This window comes from Topomyia yanbarensis, chromosome 2 (assembly GCF_030247195.1).
Source record: "Topomyia yanbarensis strain Yona2022 chromosome 2, ASM3024719v1, whole genome shotgun sequence".
NCBI lineage: Eukaryota > Metazoa > Arthropoda > Insecta > Diptera > Culicidae > Topomyia > Topomyia yanbarensis.
In genome coordinates, this window is record NC_080671.1 from 52,591,607 (window position 1) to 52,613,724 (window position 22,118).

Consider the following 22,118-nt stretch of genomic DNA (forward strand, 5'->3'; position numbering starts at 1 on the left):
AAAACGTGGCCGCCATAATTCATCGCGCGGTTTGTTTTGTTTCAAAGCGGGATCATGTGTCGTTTCGCTAAAATCTAACCTCGCGGTTAGAAAAACACGGTGTTAAAAACTTTAACGGTTGTTATTGTTTTTCTTTCTTCCATTTCACGGAACGTTCCAAAGGCGAGTGCGTGGGGTGTAGGAATTCCGCAACAAATTATAACTTTCAACGATTGTTTGGTTGATTTTTGGTTAGTGTCTCTGGCTTGACAGATGAGACGGGAAGCGCTCCCTAGGGAATGTCCGTTCCGGGCTATAATTTGTGGTTTTTTGTGGTAGCTCCCGAGAAAATGAGTAAGGCATGTGACTTTACAATGAAATGTTAAGATGTTCAGGTCGTGTGTTTCTGTTTTATTTTATTATCATGATTTATTTCATTTCATATAGAGAACTCGACTATATGGACACATTTACTTTACCTTATTGTGCATTTTGAACCCTTTCAATGATGCCAATAATATTTCAGCCATTGACACCATTGGTGAAATTAATTATCATCAAAAAGTCAAGAATAAAGAAGCCTTTTCAAACTCTACAACGTATATTGATCAACAAAGTTTACATTATTTAAATGAATTTTAATATATTTACAATCAAACTTAAATAAATATTCGAAGATCTTGATACGACTAGACAATGACTATCCCTAACTTGCCCCCAATGTTATGGCATAAGTATAATTTAAGAGTTCCGTGTTTCGCAAAATCGCTGAAATTGGCTGAATAATACGTGTGCGAGGTCCCGCATCAGTTGGCCGAAAGTCGTTTGGTCGAATGGGTAATTTAGCCGAATGTCATTAGGCAAAATACCATTTGGTCGAAAGGATCATTTGGTCGAAAGGGTCATTTGGTCGAAAGGGTCAGTTTGCCAAAAGCGTCATTTGGCCGAAAGTGTCATTTGGTTGAAATAGTCATTTGACCGAAAGCATCATTTGGCCGAAAACGTCATTTGACCGAAAGCGTCATTTGGCCGAAAGCGTCATTTGGCCGAAAGTGTCATTTGACCGAAAGCGTCATTTGGCCGAAAGCATCATTTGGCCGAAAGTGTCATTTGGCCGAAAGCGTCATTTGGCCGAGAGCGTCATTTGGCCGAAAGCGTCATTTGACCGAAAGCGTCATTTGGCCGAAAGTGTCATTTGACCGAAAGTGTCATTTGGCCGAAAGTGTCATTTGGCCGAAAACGTCATTTGGCCAAAAGCGTCATTTGGCCGAAAGCGTCATATGGGCGAAAGCGTCATTTGGCCGAAAGCGTCACTTGGTCAAAAGCGTAATTTGGCCGAAAGGGTCATTTTGCCGAAAGGGTCACTTGGCCGAAAGGGTCATTTGGCCGAAAGAGTCATTTGGTCGAAAGGGTCATTTGGTCAAAATGGTCATTTGGTCGAAAAGGTCAGTTTGCCAAAAGCGTCATTTGGCCGAAAGCGTTATTTGGCCGAAAGGGTCATTTGGTCGAAAGGGTCATTTGGCCGAAAAGGTCATTTGGACGAAAGGGTCATTTGGCCGAAAGGGTCATTTGGCCGAAAGGGTCATTTGGCCGAAAGCGTCATTTAGCCGAAAGGGTCATTTGGCCGAAAGGGTCATTTGGCCGAAAGGGTCATTTGGCCGAAAGGGTCATTTGGCCGAAAGGGTCATTTGGCCGAAAGGGTAATTTGGCCGAAAGGGTCATTTGGCCGAAAGGGTCATTTGGCCGAAAGGGTCATTTGGCCGAAAGGGTCATTTGGCCGAAAGGGTCATTTGGCCGAAAGGGTCATTTGGCCGAAAGGGTCATTTGGCCGAAAGGGTCATTTGGCCGAAAGGGTCATTTGGCCGAAAGGGTCATTTGGCCGAAAGGGTCATTTGGCCGAAAGGGTCATTTGGCCGAAAGGATCATTTGGCCGAAAGGGTCATTTGACCGAAAGGCTCATTGGGTCGAAAATGTAATTTGGCCGAAAGGATCATTTGACCCAATGCTTTTTTGTCGAATCATGTTTGGCCGAATGCCATTTAGCCGAATGCCATTTGACCGAATGCCATTTGGACGAATGCTGGTTGTAAAGAAAAAAATAAGAGCCGGAAACAATTTACCAAAAGTACCGTTAAATTGGATGTATAATAAAATAATTGTCCGTTTGTGTAAGGCGGCAATTGTCGGAGCATTATTAAGGTGTTTGTACATCTTTTGTGCATTAAACCTAATCTTGTATTTAAACATATTTTGCAACCAGTTTTAGCATGTATGAGAACTGCAGGACCAGTACAATGATTGTACTGAAGCATGCTAGATAGACTTCAGTGTATTATTATAACTAATTAATGCAAGGCGAATGACTAAAAAAATGCTATGCTATATATTATCAGATCGAACAATCTCCCTCTTTCTCTCTCTCTCTCTATCTATCTCTTTCTCTCTCTTTCTCTCTTCGCTTCTTAACACTGGAGATCTAATCGATATGGAAAATACTGTTCAATTTTCCTATCGACATAAATAACAGACATGTTTAGAAAGTAGTAAGTATTAGTTTTGGCCAAATAAATCTTGAACTACAACCAGTTGATCTGAGGCATTCGGACAAACGACATTCGACCAAACAGCTTTTGACCAAACAGCACTCGACCAAACAGCAATCGGTCAAACGGTATTCAGCCAAACGACACTCGATCAAACAGCATTCGGTCAAATGACATTCGGCCTTTTTTATATTTAGCTCTTTGAATCTTTCGATTTTTCAATCTTTTTTTTATCTTTGAATCTCTGCATCTTTGAATATTTGAATATTAGAGTCTTTGAATTTTTAAATCTTTAAATCTTGGAATTCTGGAATCTTGGAATTTTGGAAACTTAGAATCTTGAAATCGTGGAATCTTGGAATCGTGGAATCTTGGAATCTTGGAATCTTGAAATCTTGGAATCTTGGAATCTTGGAATCTTGGAATCTTGGAATCTTGGAATCTTGGAATCTTGGAATCTTGGAATCTTGGAATCTTGGAATCTTGGAATCTTGGAATCTTGGAATCTTGGAATCTTGGAATCTTGGAATCTTGGAATCTTGGAAACTTGGAAACTTGGAATTTTGGAATTTTGGAATCTTGGAATCTTGGAATCTTGGAATCTTGAAATCTTGAAATCTTGAAATCTTGAAATCTTGAAATCTTGAAATCTTGAAATCTTGAAATATTGGAATCTTGAAATCTTGAAATCTTGAAATCTTGAAATCTTGGAATCTTGAAATCTTGAAATCTTGAAATTTTGGAATCTTGGAAGCTTGGAATCTTGGAATCGTGAAATCTTGGAATCTTGGAATCTTGGAATCGTAGAATCTTTGAACCTTTGAACCTTTGAATGTTTGAATCTTGAAATCTTCGAATCTTGGAATCTTGGAATCTTGGACTCTTGGAATCTTGGAATCTTGGAATCTTGGAATCTTGGAATCTTGGAATCTTGGAATCTTGGAATCTTGGAATCTTGGAATCTTGGAATCTTGGAATCTTGGAATCTTGGAATCTTGGAATCTTGGAATCTTGGAATCTTGGAATCTTGGAATCTTGGAATCTTGGAATCTTGAAATCTTGGAATCTTGGAATCTTGGAATCTTGGAATCTTGGAATCTTGGAATCTTGGAATCTTGGAATCTTGGAATCTTGGAATCTTGGAATCTTGGAATCTTGGAATCTTGGAATCTTGGAATCTTGCAATCTTGCAATCTTGGAATCTTGGAATCTTTAAATCTTTGAATCTTTGAATCTTTGAATATTTGAATCTTTGAATCTTTGAAACTTTGAATCTTTGAATCTTTGAATCTTTGAATCTTTGAATCTTTGAATCTTTGAATCTTTGAATCTTTGAATCTTTGAATCTTTGAATCTTTGAATCTTTGAATCTTTGAATCTTTGAATCTTTGAATCTTTGAATCTTTGAATCTTTGAATCTTTGAATCTTTGAATCTGGGAATCTTTGAACCGTAGAATCTTTGAACCGTAGAATCTTTGAACAGCAGAATCTTTGGATTTGTGGATCTTTGAATCTTTTTATTAATGAAATTTTAAATCATTGGATACGGGATTTTTGAATCCTTATATGTTTGGAACTTTTAATCATTGAATCATTGGATGTTGAGTCTTCGGATATTTGGCCATTGAATTTTCCAGTTTTGGAATCTCTCAATCTTTTGATCGTTGGATGATAGGATCTTTGGGGTTTTTAAATCTTTGAATCTTTATATCTTTGAATTTTTGGGTCATTGGATCAATGGATCTGTGGACCTTTGGATCGTTGAATCTTTGATCAATTGATCTATAAATCTTTTGACCTTTGGATAATTGAATTTTTGAACGATTGGATCTTTCGATCATTGAATTTCTGGACGTTTTGATTTTTGAATCATTGGATCTTTGGATTATTGAATCTTTAAATGTTAGAATCTTTGGACCTTTGTGTCTTTGAATCTTTGGATCATTGGATTCGATCTTTAAATCTTAGATCTATGGATTTTTAAATCTTTGAATCCTCAAATCTTTGAATCGTAAGATCTTCATTAATTTATATTTTCTTTCGATCTTTCGATTTTTGGATCTTTGAATCATTCAATCTCTCGATCATTAGACCACTGGATCTTCGGACAATGGGATCATTACATATTTTAATCTTTATATCCTTAGATCGTTTGATCATTGGGTCTTTGGATTTTGGAATCTTTATATCTTTGGATCGTTGGATCTTTGAATTTTTAGGTCTTTGGATCATTGGATTAGTCGATCTGTGGACCTATGGATCTTTGAATGCTTGAATCTTCACATGTACAGATCGGATGATCTATGAATTATTTGACATTTGGATCAATGAATTATTGGACGATTGGATCATTGTCTCTTTGAACTTTAGGATCTATATATCTTTGTATTTTTCAATCAACGATTCAACGTTGGATCTATATATTTGTCGATTCTTGGATCATTGAATTTGTGATTCTTCAATAATTTAGATCTTCACATACTTGGATTTGGATTTAGATCTGCTTATCTTAGGGTTTTCAAGTCATTGGATCTTTTGAATTTATAAATTTTTCAAATTGTTCTACTTTTAAATCGTGGTATTTTTTGGATTTTTAAAGTTAACGATTTCGGTTTATCAACCTTAGTGATAAACCGTTCAATCTTTTGGATCTTTGAATCAGTGTACTGGTCGTTTGGTTCTTTAAATCTTTAGATAATCAAATCTTGCGATACTTTCACCTTTGATTTTTTTTGGTCTATCGTATCTTTCGATCGAAAGGTCTTTAAATCTTCAGAGTTATGGAATTTTGATCTTCGGACAGTTGAATATTTTCAACTTTCGATTTTATAGCTTGGAAATTTCAGATTTTTTGGAGGGATCTATGGATCACATTGATCGTTGGTTCCTTGTCGAATCTTAGGGTGATAAGAGGAGATTTTTGGGTAATATAATTTATAGCTATTTTGGCTTTAGTTTCTTCAAATCTTTAGAATTTCTCATTTTTGGATTGTTGGACTATGGATCTTTTGAGCTTCAAACACACAGAATCAACGTGGCAAGAATCACTTATATTAGTAGAGGAGGGATGGTGTAATGTCAATTCGGTAAAAGAAACACTGTGTGAACTGTTTGAATGTAGTGTCTAACTGGCGCCAATTTGTCGTTAGTTTGGAAATATCGTCTAACTGACATCAAGTTGGTGTCAGTTACTGACGAGTGGAACACGAAACATTCAAATTCAACTTTTCTAGGTTAGGTCTTGTGCCTTCGTGCGCAAATTGATTATCCGTTTTTTGCCTTTACTTTGTTGCAAAAGATATTTATTGAATTTCCGTATAATAATGCCACAATTGAACGATGTTTTCTCAAATTTTCATTGCAAAATACTAAAAAGCGAGTAAAAAAATATAGACAATGTGCAATGCATTTGATTGGTATCCAATTTTGTTTTAATAACGATTTAATTTAAAACAATACGAATATCCTGCAGAATAAAATGTTCTCTTCGATTTATCTCTGCATTGATTCAAATTTTCGAGGAAGTTTGAAACCAGAATTATTGATTAAGAAGGAACCAATCCCAATCATGCTAAATCGACTTTTATCAGGTTTCAGCTAGCTAGATCCTCAATAATTTCAAAGCCGACTTAGTATAACATCGTGCTGCAGTCTACAGCCCATACTGAGCTCGTCTTCGCTTTCCAGAGGAAAATTATCTTCCATCGATCTCCGTCATCAACCTGCAGCACAGGTCTTTTCGTAAGCACTTATACCCACGAACATGAACGGGACTGGGCGAAGGAAAAAAAGACAATTTTTTGACAATTTTGACGCGTCTTCGCAGCCCGTGAATAAAGGGACAATCGACGACATAGCTAGAATAATAATCACTTTCCTTATCGTTACTTTTCTCTCTCTTTGTTCCAGTGAAAATCTTGTCTTGATCGTCAGGTTTTTTCGGTTTCGTTTGTTTTGTAAGAACTTTCCTCGTCAAAATATCTTTCATCATACAGCTCGTTTATTTTTTTATTTACCATTGTCAAAAACCCGTTTCGGGTGCTTATTTAAAACCAGCTGACCGGTTTCCTATGGCTGATTGGCTACCATATTCCTCAAGTTGAAATTTAACCCTACACGTGCTTTCGAAAGAATTTCAATTCCTAACCTTACGATTACTAATCCGACATTTGAACTTTTCAAGCCCCCGTCCATACCCAACTCAAATAACTTTCGAACCCTAATAAGATTAAATGTTACGTCAAAAGCTTCGAATTTGAACAAATCAAATTCCAGCAATCCATCAGCGTATATTTTGGTTTCAGCTAAGCTCGCACTGGGATGGCAAGACCTTGACTCCCTTGAGGGTACACGCACGCGGGTGTGACTGTCAACTATGTTTAATTTAACAGGAAATTCTTCCCTTCATTCACTTTCCTCCTTTCCGTCAACCGGTCTGCGGAGCCTTCGTTCGTCGAAAAGCTGGGAAAAGTGCTGCTCACTGTACGATTCTAAAATTTTTAATTAATTAACGTTTTTTTCGGTTCCCTCCACGGCAACGAGTTCTCCATACACATTGTTTTTCCGAGAACCCTCGGTGCGATATAAGATATGTAAGTGTGTATCCGTTTGCTTCTTCACTATACAAGGAATGTGGTCTGGAGCCCTTCGCCAGAGCCCTAGTTTAGTGGGAATTTAAAGCGTTTTCATTTGCACCATTCGGGCACGTTTTTGCTCATACTGCAACTTCAAATTATGGTCCATTATTGTCCCGGAAAGAGCATTCCGCTACTGGTTTTACGGATCATGAACCGGTTACTTGTGTTAGATGACATTGTGAGCAGAAATAGCATTTGGATAAAAGATAAGTGTTATACTTTCCAAAATGTGAAGGTACAAATTAGGATAATAAGTTAATATTTCAATATCAACTTTTTGTAAATGTAGATCCTGATCTATTAAACAAAATCTTGTTGCTCCTTCCAATCATGACCAAACTCGCTACACAAAGAACCAATATCCTTCGACTTTCCTGTCACAATCCGATCCATTTCTCGTTCGCACAGCAGAAATGCACATGTTGGCCAGAAAATTCTCGCTCCTTTTCAAGTGCACCACCGCCGCCCGGTTTCGAACTGTGCAACAAATGGATGCATTCACAGTTTCGTATGATCGTTTTCCATTTTTTTTTCTCAAACGTTGCATTGTTTCCTCCTCGTTGCTTCGGTCGAAAATTCCGAAGAAAACCATTCTCGCTTTCGTGCACACTTTGGTTGGGTTCTTCCTTTGCTCTGGTGGATGATTTCGTCGTCGTCGTTGTGCGAAAACAAAAGTTAACCCAAAAGCGGACCGTTGGTTGCTGGTTCTGCCGATGCAGCTTGGTGTCCGAAGGTATTTGTTTCAAACAGGCAATCGGTGTTTTCTTTTTTGTTTTGCATCGGGCATGGTGCATTTAAAAAATTACCTTTTCGCCTTTTTCGTCCATTCGAGCTGTCAGTTTCCTTTTATATCGTTTCTTCTATGTATGGAAAAGAAGGATTTTGTTCCAATGTTTTCCACACGTTAGCTGGTTGTTCCCTATGAATGCACCACATGAGCTCGAGAGTCCTTTCATTTCGCTCTCGATTATTCGACCGGTCCGTAGGCGGATTACAATGTATCATAAATTACCAGCGAGCGGCATAGAATTCGGTCCGCCCGGTCGATGGTCGTCTCTGCTGCGTCAGTGTCAGTGTCCGGGTGTTAAATTTCATGAGCGTTTTCGATTACGACCAGCTTTAACGAACGAACAAAGATTGTCTTTTTTTGTTCGGTGTTAAAAATCCAGAACCAGAGAAGAAAAGTTTTTTGTGTTTTGCCTAAATCTAGCATCTTTGCTTGCTTCGTAGGAGAGTCTCGACAGATTTATGCTTGATCGTGTAGTGGCTTACAATACGGGAAGAATCGTAAAATTTTATGCTTTTCTTTCGTTGTTTCACGATTCGTTTTCGGTGTGATTCGTTTCTTGAATTCGTTATGCTTTTGTGTAGTTTTCCAGGCAACGGGTATCCGATTTCTATAGGTTGATAGTGGTTTTGAATCTAATATCTGTTTTTGGATGTCGTGGACGTTGTTCTTCCCGTGACTGCGAGCATTATTCAATGTAATGCTATCTTGAATAGATTTGAATTTATAAACAGTTACATGAAGATTAATGAGCATTTATTTTTTTCTCCAAAGCTTATGAGAACGAGTTTTTGTTTGAGACAACTTTGGAATCGATGATTTTAAGAACAACTTTGAGACGCTTACAGAATAGATTTTGTTCTTCATGGCAACGATAAATTGTATTCGCGCGTCCGCGTAATCGGACTCTAGAGAACCCACTATCATAAACTCAATGGCAAACCGAAATAAAACTGTCTCACCAAACGAAAAAAAACGAAAATTTACCTCAGCGAGGTAGAAAGAGTATGTGGAGAAACAAACGGTGAAATCTTATCGCCCGCCACCGTCAGCCGTGTCGGTGCTGTGTCCTCCTGATAAGCAAACGGCGAATGGGGCGATTTGAGGCACGGGTTTAACGAACTTTTGCCTTGTTGCGTCGCTCGCGCGTATCCCAGAGCACATTTCCACACCAATATTATCCAAGATCAGGGCGATATACCTTGTTTGGATGTTCAACAGAGTTATGATTAAAAGAGTGGACGGGTGTTTGTAAAACTTTCATTCATTCGTTGATACATAAGAAACCCTTTTGGTCGATAAATTAGTCAGGAGTGGTCCATCAAACATGTTAGTGGTAACGGAATCGGGCATAACTACCAGTGTTACCAAACTAATTCGCTAGAGTCTCGAAAGGGCCCTCCCTCAGAATGCAGACGAGACTGGAAGTGTCACCCACTGAAACACTGCTTAAGGTCAATCTCAGCGGGCCGTGATTCTGTATATGATATTCAGTCTACGGTTCAGATATGTCCGGATGTAGGGACTTCACGATCTCGTGTATCATCGCGAACGGCTTGAGCTTTTGTACGTTAACGTGTTTAATCACGTGGGCATTTGTTTGATGTGTGCTCGCGTGTATGTCCCTACACGTGTATCATCGCGAAGGACTCGAGTGGTTGTACGTTAAAGTGTTCGATCGCTTGGGCGTTTATATGTCGCGTGTGCTGGCGTGTATGAGACTTCAATTTTATAACCGTGTGTCCATTCGCATATTTGCGTGTGTTCTTGGATGACCGCGCGCGGACCGTGTGCCTCATGTTTAATTTTTGGTTTGCGGTTCAGATTCTAGAAAAGAGTGAGTTTTTCCATATCACTAGACTTCCCGATCATGTCCCCATGGAAAGTGTTTTTAGTGGATATGAGCGTATTTTTTTATTGGTCCAACTAGAGGCATGAGACTAGGCTGCAAGGACCGAGAGTAGAGATTTCCGCACGTGACTGCTTCATGATCGCGGAAGTTAATACTTGCGACCGTGTTTGTAAATTTGTATGTGCTAAAACGTTCACTAAATTACCGGGGTGTTTTAAGGTTGGCAGTCCTAAGTATGTGTCGATGATTGCGATTGCATGTTCGCGTTTTTGACCAGAATTGTGTTATCGCGAGGGCCACGAGCGTTTGTACATTTGAAATGAAAGGAATTGTGAGTGAAAAGAAGAGAATATGCAATTGATTGTGTTAGTGAGTGTTAGTATGAATCTAATTTAAGATATAGCAATAAAATGAAAAATAACATTCCGAATAAAGAAAAAAAAATGCAAAGACATTAAGAAAAAGTGTAAAATTGAGCGACATTATTTTTGGTATACAAGAGTAGTGGATAAGGAAACTACTAGAAGTACGGTAAAAACGCACTAATGAAGTTGAAGAGAAGCACACATGTAACATGCAATCAAACTACTTGAACTTGTCTAAATGCCAGCAAATCATATTGATTTACCATTAACGATAATTGTATTCTATTAGAATTTTATCACGATGATCGGGACCGAGAATGGAAGATTCACGTGCGTCGGCAAATTAATCGTACCTTAATTAATCCAATCCAATCTTCCCGAATTAATCGAATCGAATGCACGAATTGAACGCCGGCAAAAAGTGACCAACGAATCCTAAGAAGGAATACCCACTATTCTATCATATATGCCAGTTCTACATCCATTCCTTGACCCAGCGGTCACAAATACTCAGAAAAACAAATACACAAATAGACATACATAATAGAAGAAGGCGAGTGTAGCGAAAGATATGGTAAAACGCACCCCTAAGGAAATATGATCCGAGTTAAGCTACACGAAAAAAAATATTGTTCCCATGAATTCTGGAAAAATCACGTTTTTACGTTACGAAATTAGGACCATGAGCAAAAATTGCGCGTTTTATAACTATGTTCAAGTTCACTTCAGTAACGCCCGCAAAACGCTTTTATTTGTTTTTGTTTTGTGAACGTAAGTCACGGATTCCGCCAAGTCAGTACCAAATCGATTTTCTGTAACTTTATGAAGAGTGTCCATAAACTAAAGGTTGACTCGTGATTTTATTCATAAATTTGGGAACATTATTCAGAGTTCGACTATAAAACGTGAACTGATTTATAATTTTTTACATTTGGATCGGGATCTGCTTTTTGTGGTTGTGAATTAGTTATGGAATTTAAGTTGCGACTACTATTACTGACACTAGCTTAGCCCTTCACGCGCAAATGTGGTGTTAAATAATTTCCTCCTTATGGGGAAAAAATAATTTTTCTTCACTAAGAAGATATCATAAAATATTATTAACGTATTTGTGAACTGGTTCATGAAATTCCCAATATAATAGTCAACTGCTAGTGAAATATTCAAGTATTCACATACTAGTTCATGATTCCTAGTATAAAAATCGCGACTGACCATTTGTACTCGTGAAATAGTTTACAAAAACATGAAATATTATTCACGGATTTGTGAGCAGGTTCATGATTCCTAGTACATGATTCACGATCTCTCTTCCGTGCTTGTGACGTTCAGAAGATATCACTGAAATTTCAAATGGTTTACAATATCACCTTGACGTCAAAGAAAAAGTTACAGGAAATGTTATGGGCCTTTTGAAAAAGTTATTATTGTTGATGGAGAATCGCGAATAACTTCTGAAAAGGTCGTAAGAAAACAAAAGAGTTGTGTTATTAAAACGAAATTTGAAATATCTCGAGAACTACTACATTTCAGAAACTTTTTGGTAAGAGCATTTTGATTTAAAATAGCGTTTAAAATGATATTCAAAAAGAAAATTGTATTTTTTACTGCAAATAGTATGAATTATAAAAATATGCCAAAATTTGTTGTTAGGAAAACTTTTTTATTGAAGGCTTCTCCATGATCAAAATACACTGAAAGTTTTGTTTACGTCTTTAAAACGTTAAACATTAGATTTTTGACATTTTATGATGGAGTAATGCGAATAACTTTTAAAAAGGGCATAATTACACGAATTAACTGTTTATGTTGAAAAAAAATCCAAATATCTCTAAAACTACCGCATTTTGGAAGATTTTTGTTAAATACATTTTGATTGAAACTAAGACTAAAAATTATGTTCTGTAATAAAATTACAATTTTGTATGTAAATTAGTATGAAATTTAAAAACATGTTATTGTTAGAAAAACTTTTTTACCGATAAGTTCAAAATATTTCTTTTTTCTTTAAGTTTTTGTTTCTAAAATATATAGAAAATTAGAAAAAATGGGTTTTTTGCAATTTATATTTTTAACAAAAAATTTTGTTTTTGTGGAAAATGACACAACATTTTTTTCAGTGTATATTTTTTTCGCGCATAAATATTCATTCCCTGAAAATAGATCTCAAAAAGTTTTGCTGTATAAAATACAGTAATCGAACAAAGAAAATTGAAATTGATGCACGTATAAATGTTTACGCCATTTTGAAAAATTGCTCTTGTATCAAAATATTGCAATTGTCAGAGAAAATATTGGAGATTCACAAACCGAACACAACTTCAATCGACGATGGTCATATTTTGTGGTCGGCCGGTTTCTCATGGAATCCATCTATTCGATTAAGGGGTTATATATGTTGAGAAGCGGGAAGAAAGGAAAAATTTTGAATTTTTGTAAAGTTATGTAGCTATATTTTTATGGAATACCCAATTTTCCCATTGACTCTCTCCTTCTTCCCAAAATTGACTCTCTCCTTCTTCCATGTCACAAATTCTCACAAACTTCTTTATCTGCCCGCCCCTAGTACGCAAAAAATACTTCAAAAAAATTTCCGGTCATGCAAGTACTCTTTTCTTTAGAATCAAGAGAACTTGCATGACCTTTGACCAATGCACATGAGCTTTGGCAAATCATGGAAACTTAAACCCAAGTACATTCGTTAGATCTGCACAACAACAACCCAGTCAAAGTTAAACTATCTTCAGGGAGTGGTCCTGATGCCGATGTCTGTTGCGTTCACCACACCAGCGTGGAAGGAGCTATAGGCTCTATCAGTATGATTATTTCTTTGGGAGTGAAAAATCCTAGCTGTTTACTGTTTTGCGATGTGGTTGTATTGTATTGTCAGTAGCCTTCATCTTTCCTCTCCTTCTCCTTTCCCACCAGGAAAATAATGAGACGACATGGCAAGGCACACATTCTAGAATAATATGGGGAACACCAATCGTGCCAATACATTCTGGTTCCTGAAGTGGTTATGATCAATTAGTATTGTGAAAATATTGTCTCATTTAATACAGCATTCATCGCCTATTTTATTAGTTTTTAGGCGATGAATGCTGTATATCTATTGGAAAATGATTCGACAACTCTGGAATTATGTTATTATTATACCCTTTTAATATTTCATCTAACCAATTTTGACATTCTTTCAACGCAAAATAGAAAAATAAATGGGGAAAAATTGATTTAAAGAATGTGTACATAAAGAACACAACACCTAACATGGATAAGGTTGGATTTTGTGTTTCAAAATCATCTCATCAGTAACTGGTACCAACTTGTGGCAAGTTAGATGATAAATCCAGTTCCTCCATTTGTATGAATGCCTAAAGCAGCAAACTGTTCCCGAATGATTTCCTGAGGAACAACTACATAACCTACTGGTTTGCTGATGAGAAAGTGAAAACAAACTCTTGTTTTTTTTTGCTTGAGGACCTGCAAAATTTATTCCAGAAGCATAAGAGCTCGCTCGTGGTTGCTACTCCGTAATTAACCAGAACCAATTGAGATTAAAAAATATTAAATTGAACCAGGCCCATGCGCAAGGGGTGGGTTTTAAGGGTTCAAACCCCTCCCATGAGGGTTTTGAATTGTATACTAAGTAAAAATGTATAAAATGTTTAGTTCAGGAAAAAATATATTACGGCTTTGGTACATAAAATGTCATTTAAGTTCGGTCACACTAGAAACAGGTCGTTAAAGAAACCAAGGAAGAAACCTTGCGAGGGTGACTGGAAAGGGATATAAGTCAAGTTGGTCGGCTTTTCTGGATCGGTTCATGTTTCGACAAATTTTGATGTTGGAAACAGTTGTGAGTAGGTCAGCGGGAGCCAAAAAGAAAACCACGAAGTCGCAGAAAATAGGAATATCGTAGTCCGGATAAACTTTACTGCCGACGATCTCTCTGTCGGAGTTTTTTTTTATTATAGAGGTTTTAACCTTGGGGTCATTCGCCTCTTTTCGGGTTACGGAAATCTTTTTTGGAAAAATCTCTAACCCTATGTGCGGGGTTGTGAATCGAACCCAGGTAAGCTGCGTACAAGGCAATCGATTTACCAACTACGCTATGCCCGTCCCCTCCGTCGGAGTTGCTGACAGCTAAATGGCTCGCGAAAATGGGCCTCGGTATCGGGAGAAATACCGCTGACGAGGAACTCACAGCACCAGCTAGCAGATAAATAGGAACGTGTAGCAAAAACGGAGAAGAAACCCTGCGAATGCTGTTGTAAAGAGCTATAAATCATTGTGGTCGATTCCTCCGGATCGGTTTGTGCCTCAAAAGGTGACGATATTTGCAGCAGACCTGAGCTGATATACTGATATACTGCGAAGGACGGACAGCAAGCAAGAAAAAGGAGTAATGGAAAAAAACATGGAGGATTAACACAAACTAAAAAGAGCAAGAGAACAGTCCCTACTTAAGTAGTACCTGCACCGGATAAATGAGGATTGCGAAATTCAAGAGGTTTAGGTTAGTCGGTAGGCTTAATTACTAAAAACCAATCCGACATTACCACGACTAGCGCTGCAGCGGGGCCTGTTGGAGGTTTCTTCTCGATAACACACATTTACTTAATTTGTTGAACTGAGTCGATTGATCTACAAGACTTGGTCCTCCAGGCCTCGGAAAAAATCATCAAAGTTTTAGGGTTTCCATACTTTTCCTTTTATAAGAAACGTAAAAAAATCAAAACCCTCCCTTTGAGAACTTTCTGCGCACGGGCCTGATTGGAACAACATGAACACCATGATGAGCCATATTTTGCAATCATTATTGATCCCTGCATGCTGATCAATATCGATGACATGTCGCTGCTGGAGGTCGAAGAGTCCTCTGCATCTCCACATGTGTCACGTGAAGGAGAGATTTATTAATAATTTTCCCAAAGCGTTATCATGTAATAATTGCTCTGGGCAGCCGGCTTCCGAGAGCTTTGGCAAATTTATCATTTGTTGTATTAATACGACTGGCCAAACAGGCAACTTGACTTCCGGATAGCCGATTTAAAGAGCATATTTTAATAAATCAGTATAAATCAGTATCATTCAATTTTCTATCACGCGACGAATTTTTCGGTTTTTTGTCGTGTCCGCGCCAATTTTACCCGGCGATCTTTTGAATAAAATGTGGAATTTTATACAACAGGTATTTGCGGGCGATTTACTTTTTTCTTGTGTCAGGTAGGTACTATTCCTATAGTTAGTTGGAATTGCATATGTAAAATGGTTGGGAAAAAAGAAGGACTGACTGTAAAAATAATATGAAAACTGGAATGAAAAGCTGAGTTCCCGATTCTAAGCAAACAATAGAATGCCGATCTTAAGCAGTCACTTCCGCACGCGATACTATTCTGCTATCTACTGGTTATGCCAAGTTAGTATTGGAAAAGTATGAAAATATAGAAAGACCCGGAGCTATTAAGACCGTGGGGCTAATTCGGACCCCCTCGATTTCTCAGAAAATCGTAAGACTTTCTGACCGCCGTACATATTCGTGGAACCGCCATTCTAAAACATTAATTTTGACAGCTTAATCTAATTCTTTGGGTTTTTTTTTAGAAATAAGATACAACGTATTTCATTCCGCGGTTGTAAAAGGATGGAAAAACGTAGAGTTTTGCAAATCGTCGCCTAAATCTAAATCTAGCTAGCTAGTCGCCATGTCGGTTGTCACGGTAAAGATGGATAAGTCTATCGATACCAGGACACATGTTAGTGAACTCGGGTGATTCGTAGTTATACTGCCTAAGCTCGACCCTCATTAACTGAAGACAAAAATTAAGCCCGTACACTATTAAGCCTGTTCTAATGACCCTGCCACTTCTAGTTTTCAGATCTGTTTACTTCACATCCTTGCTCTCACTTGGTTCTAAGTTTCATAACTTTCCCTACCCAGTAATCTCTAGCTAATTGAATGTCGTTAAAATGTAAAAAAGAAAATGTGACTAACATAGTCGAAATAAAAAAGGAAAAAAGAAAAAAAAATCTAGCTGAGGTTTCAAACAGACAATTAGGACCTTTGACCGATAAATTCTTCCACATCACTTAAAAGGGCGGTTTGCTTAGGTAGGTCCTAGTAGCCCCGGGTTCCCTTAAGATAGTTGACAGTACTACACTACCGTTATACGCACAATTGTCCCATGTTCTAAGGAATTCCCTAAATACATGGAACAATTATGCGTAGAACAGCATAACACAGCTCTGAGTTAAGAATATTAAACTTTCCTTTAAAATAAATTTAAAGGAAAATTTAATAAATCTATAAGGCATGTTACAGGTACCCAAATAATACTCACACAAAGAAAACAAGAAAAGTAATATGGCATAAATTTTATTCACTTTATTCCACAAAGAGAAAAAATGAATGAACCAATTTTAGTATGAAAGGCAAAACACATTACTTTGATAAGTTACCAACTAGATTCCCAAACCGAAAAACAAGAGTTCGTTTTTGCTTTCTCATCAGCAAACCAGAGCTTCTGTGCTTGTTTCCCGAGACTTCAAGCCGGACCAACTAATTGCTTTAGGCGTTCACAGATATTATGTGACTGTTTGGATGTAGTGTCTAACTGGTGCCAATTTGGTGTTAGTTTGAATTTCTCCTCTAGGAGATCTCAAGACGGTCCTAAGTACCGATGAGATGAATAAATCGAAACAGAAAATCCAACTTTATTCTTCCAAAGTAGCACAGTCTGCTTTGAGGTATGTAATGATATTATATCTAACAAAGTCCCATCATTTTGATTCTGGATTGCTGCTACGAATATTGCCAACAATCTTCAACAAATCTCTCCCGTTAAAACCTGTCATGGTTTATATCGGTGCCCCATGTTCAAGCCCAAACAACCGTTCAGAATCCAAAAAATAATCTATAATCACAGCAACATAAACATTTAGTTTAATCGAATTCAATAAGATCACAAAATGGGGTCGAGAAACTAACAAAATTAGGAACAAATGAAAAATTGCCGATAAAATCGGGTAAAGGCTGTGCCGACAAAGAAATTTTGGACATGGCCCAATTATGTGTATGAGAACACAATATCTAACATAAAGCATGGTTTTTGTGTTTTGTATTCTCCTCGTCAGTAACTAACACCAACTTAATGCTAGTCAGATAAGTCCATACCTGCAGCAAATTGGAGCTAGTTAGAGACTAAAACCTAAAAAATCATCATGCTTGAACACTAAAAGACATCTTGCGTGAACATCAGGGTTGCCACCCCTCCAGGTTTGACCCGGATACTCCGGTTTTTGCAGACGATCTCCGGGTCTCCGGGTTTTACATCGATTTCTCCGGGTCTAATAATTTTAATTGAATTTGTTTCAAACGAGTTCCGGTGTCAATGTTAGTCGCTCCGGCTGCAATTCTTAACTGTTGGATAGGGAGAAAAGCTTTGCTCCTTTGTTGGAATCTCCCCAGTGACTTAGTTATTGGCAAGGCATTTTAAGCTTCTCTCCCGAGTGACTGTGATGACGAATAATCTATTTTTTGCGCCCTACGAAACACTCCTGAAGACACCTGCCTGCTTCGCTCTACTTCTCCTGTTAGCTGTGGCAGAAAGCTTGTCCGGCTTATCCTCCACAGCGAGAGTGGACGGTGCTTTTAGACTTTTGTCGTTAGTCATGGAAGTGAAATTGCGCACTTATCTAAATCGACAAAATGGTTTACAAAGGCGAAAAATTTATAGATTAACGAGAAAAGCTCAGAAGTGGTGTGCATTATGCTTTGTCAACTAGGTTTGGTTTTAATGTATACTTGTGTTTTATAAAAGTCTATCCCAACTCAGTAAGAAGCTCCAGGTAAAAGCCTCATCGGGGGGTGGCAACCCTAGTGAACACTAAACAACTGGCTGGTACCGGATGATGTCTTGATAGTAAGCACAGAATTTTATAGGCCATATAGTTCGAAAATGGTAAAAAACATGCTGAATGATTGCCACCTTATACACAATCTCTTTATTATCCAGCACAAACATAAGCACATTCGTACATATTGAAACAGATGCTTGAAGTTTGGAATATATCCCAAACAGAAAAATCAATAAAAAAGTGTGTTGTACAATTTTAACATAACATAGCGCAGCGACTCACGGCAAACACTCTTGCGTTCCTTCATCACTATCCACGCGAGCCCAGAACGCAATTTAACACCTTTTAGGCAAAGGCGTTCCGCCGGAACCCGAGATTTTAATCAGCTCCTCCATACCCCATATTATTAAGTTTCAACTTGACAGCAGATCCACGACTAGCCAGCTGAAAAACTGACCTCGATGAACGCCTCATCAAATACAAAAAAAAACTAACAAAAAAACAGGAATCGCATCCCACTACTCGTAAATCGTAAAAAAAAGAAACAATATCGCATAAAAATATGAAGTCTCCAGCAGCCCTCGGTTTGGCGACCCAAAAGCGCAGGAGCCTCACAACGAAGTACGGGCCAGCGGGCTCCGTGGAACCAGGCAGGACAGAAAATCAGGAGAAAAATATATATTTTTCTAATTTATTATTTACCATTTGCCTTCTTTCTTCTCGATTTCGGCGCCATGTCTGGATCTGCCTCGAGCGTCTCGGGATCTCTGCGTTCTTCTCCTTCGTCTTTCACGTACGGTCTTGTGTCTCGCACGTTTTGCTGGGCTCCTCGAGCAAACCGAGACGTCCGACCGGCCTGGGTCTACCAGTCAGGGTAAGAATCGTTCCTCTTTGCTCTACACTTCCCGGGGCCTTCTCGCCGTCGTCGACGTCGTCGTTGTCGTAGAAGACCTTCTCGGGATCGATCTTCGTTTCGATCGTTTCACCCCGTGTCCGGCCCGCGGAGGCTGGGCTTTTGTTTTTGGCAGATTTTGCTTTTGTCTCACCAGAGTTGGCGAGAGTTCAGAAGTCCGATAAATAATAGTCCCCGCGAGGCAAACCTCCGGACGTCCGAAGGTTTGTGTGTTACTCGCTGCCTTGTAGCTGCGAACTGTCAAATCATCAATTATGGCACGCTCGATCGATCGGCTGTTTGTTCTTATTCTTTTGCGATCGCGAAGCGAACGAATCGATTGCAGACACTGGAGATGAAATGCGGCGAAAAAAATGATAGTCTGCTAGAGATACTATTTATGACATGTTTTTGCTAACAAACCACGGGCTTGCTTCATAACAATTTTGAACACTACTTTCCATACATCACATTTCTATCTAACATTAGAGTAGTGCACACAATTTACACACAGAGATTTTGTTTCCTTTATCGACACTACTTCTCCCACATATGTTAAACACTCCCTGATTCTTTCATCTATAGTGTGTGTATGTTAATCAATTTTCACATAAATTTTCTTGTATGCCCATTTCCGTTTTCCGGAATAAATGCCATTACTTCTCGAGCACCACCGCGCACACTCTACCGTCGATTCTTTCGCATAAATCCACTGTTGGAAACCGTTTTCCGACCGTACCGTGACGTAATCCTTGCGTCGGAAAAGCAAAACAATTTTCCTCTCTTACACTATCGTTCCTTGAACCGAAGCTATTTTTTTTCCTTCAACGATACAATGCACGTCCACAACATCAACTGTTCAGTTCTGTTTTGCTTTAAACAGTACGATATTGATCACACAAGTTCATAAACTGAAGATTTATCTGGGATGGTGAAAACTCAATAGAAAAGGCTTATTAACTTCGAAAATCATACAAATACGGAGCAACGTAAAAAACACACCGCAACACTTCCACAGTCCAGCCGAAACTGTTCGTGCCGATTCGTTCGTTGAGAGGATCAAGCTCGGAAATCTCCGCTCGTTGCACCGATACCCACGCATAGGAGAGAGCTTTGCAATGACCAATCACCGATCGAGCTATCTCACACCAACCAGTGACATTCTCTCGCTCTCTTCCTCCAGACCTCTCTGTTTTCCTTTTGTTTTCTCTCGGCATTTCAATTTCCCGTATCACTCCAAGCAACCCACATCGGCCAGTCAGTAGCACCCATTCGGGTTTACCGACACCGAACCGAGAAGCAAGAAGCCTAGCTAGATGACGATCATGCTCATTTCCCGGTATAAACACAACACTTTTTCAATATTATTCTCCCTACGAGGAAATCGTATAAATAATAAACGGCCATCGGGTTGTGCTGTCCCTTTCGCTCCTGCTCGTTACGTTACTACGCGAGCATGGGTAATAAAACATAAACATTGAACATGCTGTCCCGGTCGCGCTTCCACTAGCAGCAGCAGCAGCAGGCAGCAGTGGTACAGAGCATAGCGAACGGCGAACTTTGGGCAGCAGCAGGCAAGCGAAGGAAGCGGGGGAAGAGATGCTGTGTGGCACTGTTGTTGGGTGCTGAATAGAGAAATTGTGGGTAGTAGGAACGGAAAATGCGTTGCGGGAGAAAAATGAGCTAGATTCAAACTGAAATTTAAATTTTGTTATTGGATATTTTTCTGATTTTGTTCTGAACGGGGTTCAAGATGATGCGTGACTTTTTAGCGACGAGGTACTAGCATTCGTATTCCGTATATTTGGCTGGTTATCAAAATTTCTATTAGTTACAAATTTTTTTCTTGCATTCTTTACCAAATTTTTTTTGTTTTGGCAGTAAATCATTTTTTTTTCAATTTTTTTTTGAAATTTATGAAACTGCATAGTTTTCAATCACCGATAACTCGGAAACAATGCGATGTATGGTAAAACATTTTTTAAAAAAGTTGCGCAATTTTTTTTGTTAAATAACTTATGTATTATGCAATTTTTATAAGCAAACTGATTGTTTTAAAGTAAGACTACGCTTTATTACCCATTTTTTTCTTTAAATATTAGGAATTATACTTAAAAGATTGTGTGAAAATTCAAAATGCAAAAAAGATGCCCAACCTAATCCCACCCAGTCTTACGCTAAGTTGAACATCTGGTTGAAATGGTCTAGCCACTTGAGATGTTTGGTGTTTCTGGAACAGCTAGAAACTCATCGTTTGATCTAGAATTACTAAGATCTGAAGCTTGTATCAGTGCTTCCTTGAGCTGTTATATTCGGTAACCCCCAAAAAGATTTTTTTTGCCTTTTCGAGGAATCTCATCTGCCTAGAGTTTTTAGGTGCAGTAACAAGGGAATGTCAGAGTAGTACTCTTCCTGAACCAAGAGATCATAATATTTTGTCGTGGTGAATGGTGTAGTTTTCTTCACTTTTTTCTGCAAAATAGTGCATAAGCATTTTGTATGCCTGACCTTTTTAATCAGCATTCAAAAATCGATTTAAAACGTCTTGTTAGCAGCACAACAGCAGCAAAAACATTTTTTAATGGCAGTGCAGTAATATAACCGTATATTTTGCCAAAAGTGGTTTTAAGGTAGCATTTAAAACAAGTCGGTGATCACGCCGTCGATCTCTACTTTATAGGAGAGAATGTAGACACGGTAGCTCTTTATAAAATACTTGTCTTTAGTAATATAATTTGTTTGCTATTTCTGTGTCAGTTCTTAAAATAGGTCTTTTGCAGGCTAGTTCATTTATGCACAGTCCTATAGCCCAACACGAAGAGAAAAGTTGAAAAGGCAGCAATTATGGAAGATATAAGAAATCGAAAGACTAAGAGAGCATCTGGATTCAAAACATAACAACGAAGCTATTTTCTTAAAGTATTTTAAAATTCTAAAGTCCTTTCACCTTTCTTAGTATTGAAATTGATCAAACTTTGAAGAACATTTCTGAGTCTCGGAGGATATACCAATAGACTCAGCCCAACGAATTGGGACGATGTCTCTGTGTGAGTATTTTTCTTTAAAATAAACTACGGCCGATTGGCATGTGGTATTGTCAAATTTGTACTATGAAAAAGTAAGCCTACCGACTGAATTAAGCTTCTTCTTTATCCATATCTTCGTTCTCTTGGGATCTGCTAGATACTACTTTGGGAGGGATTAT

General features: G+C 38.2%; 1 protein-coding gene across 2 annotated transcripts in view; it reads right to left on the reverse strand.

Moving 5' to 3' along the window:
• The window catches only part of LOC131684958 (bone morphogenetic protein receptor type-1B), a 550,923-nt gene that overhangs the window by 59,324 nt on the left and 469,481 nt on the right, over positions 1-22,118 (reverse strand). Inside the window, exon 1 of one of the 2 annotated variants that reach the window (XM_058968254.1) lies at positions 18,724-19,950. The exons of the other annotated variant lie outside the window; for it this stretch is intronic. Within the exon in view, the coding sequence (XP_058824237.1) occupies positions 18,724-18,757 (34 nt within the window). The 5' untranslated portion in view covers positions 18,758-19,950. Of the gene's footprint in view, positions 1-18,723; positions 19,951-22,118 lie in introns of those variants that run through there. 2 annotated transcript variants of the gene reach the window in all.